Raw genomic sequence first — 1,847 nt, forward strand, 5'->3', positions numbered from 1 at the left:
CTAGGATGGATCATTCATGAAAAGAAATTATTCATTTTAACTTGCATTGAAATCTGACCTCTAATCGGATAACAGCATCTTTTTAACATGATTGTCAAGATAGTAGATGTACAAAGCTATGTAAATACAGTTGACTGACAACTGAAGTTGTTGTTGTACAAACTAGTACCAAAAAAAACCCCAAACAAACAACAACAAAAAAAAAAAAAACCACACCACGTACACACATAAAGGTTTAACCTTTCCTATGGGGGTTAAGATTTTGCAGTGATTTCTCAGATCACCATAGAAAATTTGAGCTCAGCAAAACTCAGGCTTCTTGAACATAAAGTTCAGCCAAGTACCTGCCTTAATCCAAACTGGATTGCATAAACTGTGTCAACAGCACATTGCTTTTCCAGTCAAAAGCTGATCAGTGCAGTCATCAAGGAGATAAGTGAATTCAGCAAGTCTACAAATGTGTATCATCGTATATACACATGCACACACATGTACAATCCCCACACTTTTATCAGAGACCACCTCTCCAAATACAGAGTAACTTCACTGCATGCAAAGGGTTTCTGTGTGCGTGTTTGTCTAGTGGTAGATAGAGCAAGCATGCTGCAGGCAATATTCAAAGAGGGAAGAAGTACACCTGAAAGCTTAAGAAGCCTTAATCTTTTTATTTCCTTTTGAATTTTACTGAGCACAAAATCTTTAAGGGCAAATGACAGAACAGAGATTGCACAATTCCTTGTTAAGACTTCTGCTAAAGAATCTGAAGGTGTTAATGAAACAAGTTTGTGAGCTCAGCAACACAAGAATTGTGTTCTCCTTAATGCTCAAAGCTTTGACCAGAAAGCCAGTAATACATACATTTATCATTGAAGTTGAGTGGGCCATTTGCATGCATCATTACACCTTACAAATATATGCAGAATTAAGGGATGCCTTATTATCCAAATAAGCAATAAAAGCATGTTAATTTTGTGTTACTTAGCATATAATCAAGTATATTATTAAATCAGCTCATATCAAGTAGTACTGCATTTGCTTCACTGATGTTATACTGAAATTCAGTTTGGGTTTGCTAATCTGATGCATGAACAAGCAAAAACTATTCATCAATTTCAAGAAAATCACCACAATCATTTCTCTTGGTTTATAGAGTAAACCATTATGAGAGCTTCATTCTTCTCACTGTTGCCTACAGAAGGAAGTATCATATTTTAGGTATTAATTAGGAATATGTAGAGTAACCTTAATTACTATCATAAATTCAAATGAAAACGTCTAATTTCAAGAACATTACAAACTTATTCTGTGCAAAAGAAGACACGATGGTGAGCAGGAAGAATTTAGATCTTAAGGATTTTAAGTCAGCAAAGAAAAATGCAGYTTTTTTCATTTAGAAAACCTAAGAGCTAAGTTCAACATACTGTGTTTTTAACTAGAGTCTGTCCAAACAGTGTCCCTCAAGCTTGCATAAACATATGTATTAATCAAGACAGGGCATCACTGAGAAACAATTACAAGCATGTGACAGTTGATTTTCAGGGTGCAAAAATATGAAGTACTGATGTGAATTCCAAGTACCAAAACCCTTTCCAGTACCATCGCAAGTTTATTTTCAAATGTAATAGCCTCCCCACACACACACATACACACACTTACCATTGGTTTCCCATAAAATGGAAAACCTTGCAACTGCCTCAGAGCATTGGTGGATGATCCAAGTTCTTTGAATATAACAAAAGCCTGTCCTCTCATCTTCATAGTCTTTAGAGCCACAATGTCTACTACATGACCAAACTGTGAGAATAATGCATACAAGGACCTCTTCAGTTCTGTTGATGATATATTAA

The 1,847-nt window shown here is 35.4% G+C and overlaps 1 protein-coding gene across 1 annotated transcript in view; it reads right to left on the reverse strand.

Moving 5' to 3' along the window:
• Positions 1–1,847, reverse strand: part of SNRPB2 (small nuclear ribonucleoprotein polypeptide B2) — a 7,808-nt gene that overhangs the window by 3,483 nt on the left and 2,478 nt on the right. Inside the window, exon 3 of the mRNA XM_085305596.1 lies at positions 1,657–1,829. Within this exon, the coding sequence (XP_085161722.1) occupies positions 1,657–1,829 (173 nt within the window). The remainder of the gene's footprint in view (positions 1–1,656; positions 1,830–1,847) is intronic.

The sequence above is a fragment of the Rhea americana genome, unplaced genomic scaffold (assembly GCF_003343005.1).
Source record: "Rhea americana isolate MKP2758 unplaced genomic scaffold, rheAme1 scaffold_223, whole genome shotgun sequence".
NCBI classification, from domain to species: Eukaryota; Metazoa; Chordata; class Aves; order Rheiformes; family Rheidae; genus Rhea; species Rhea americana.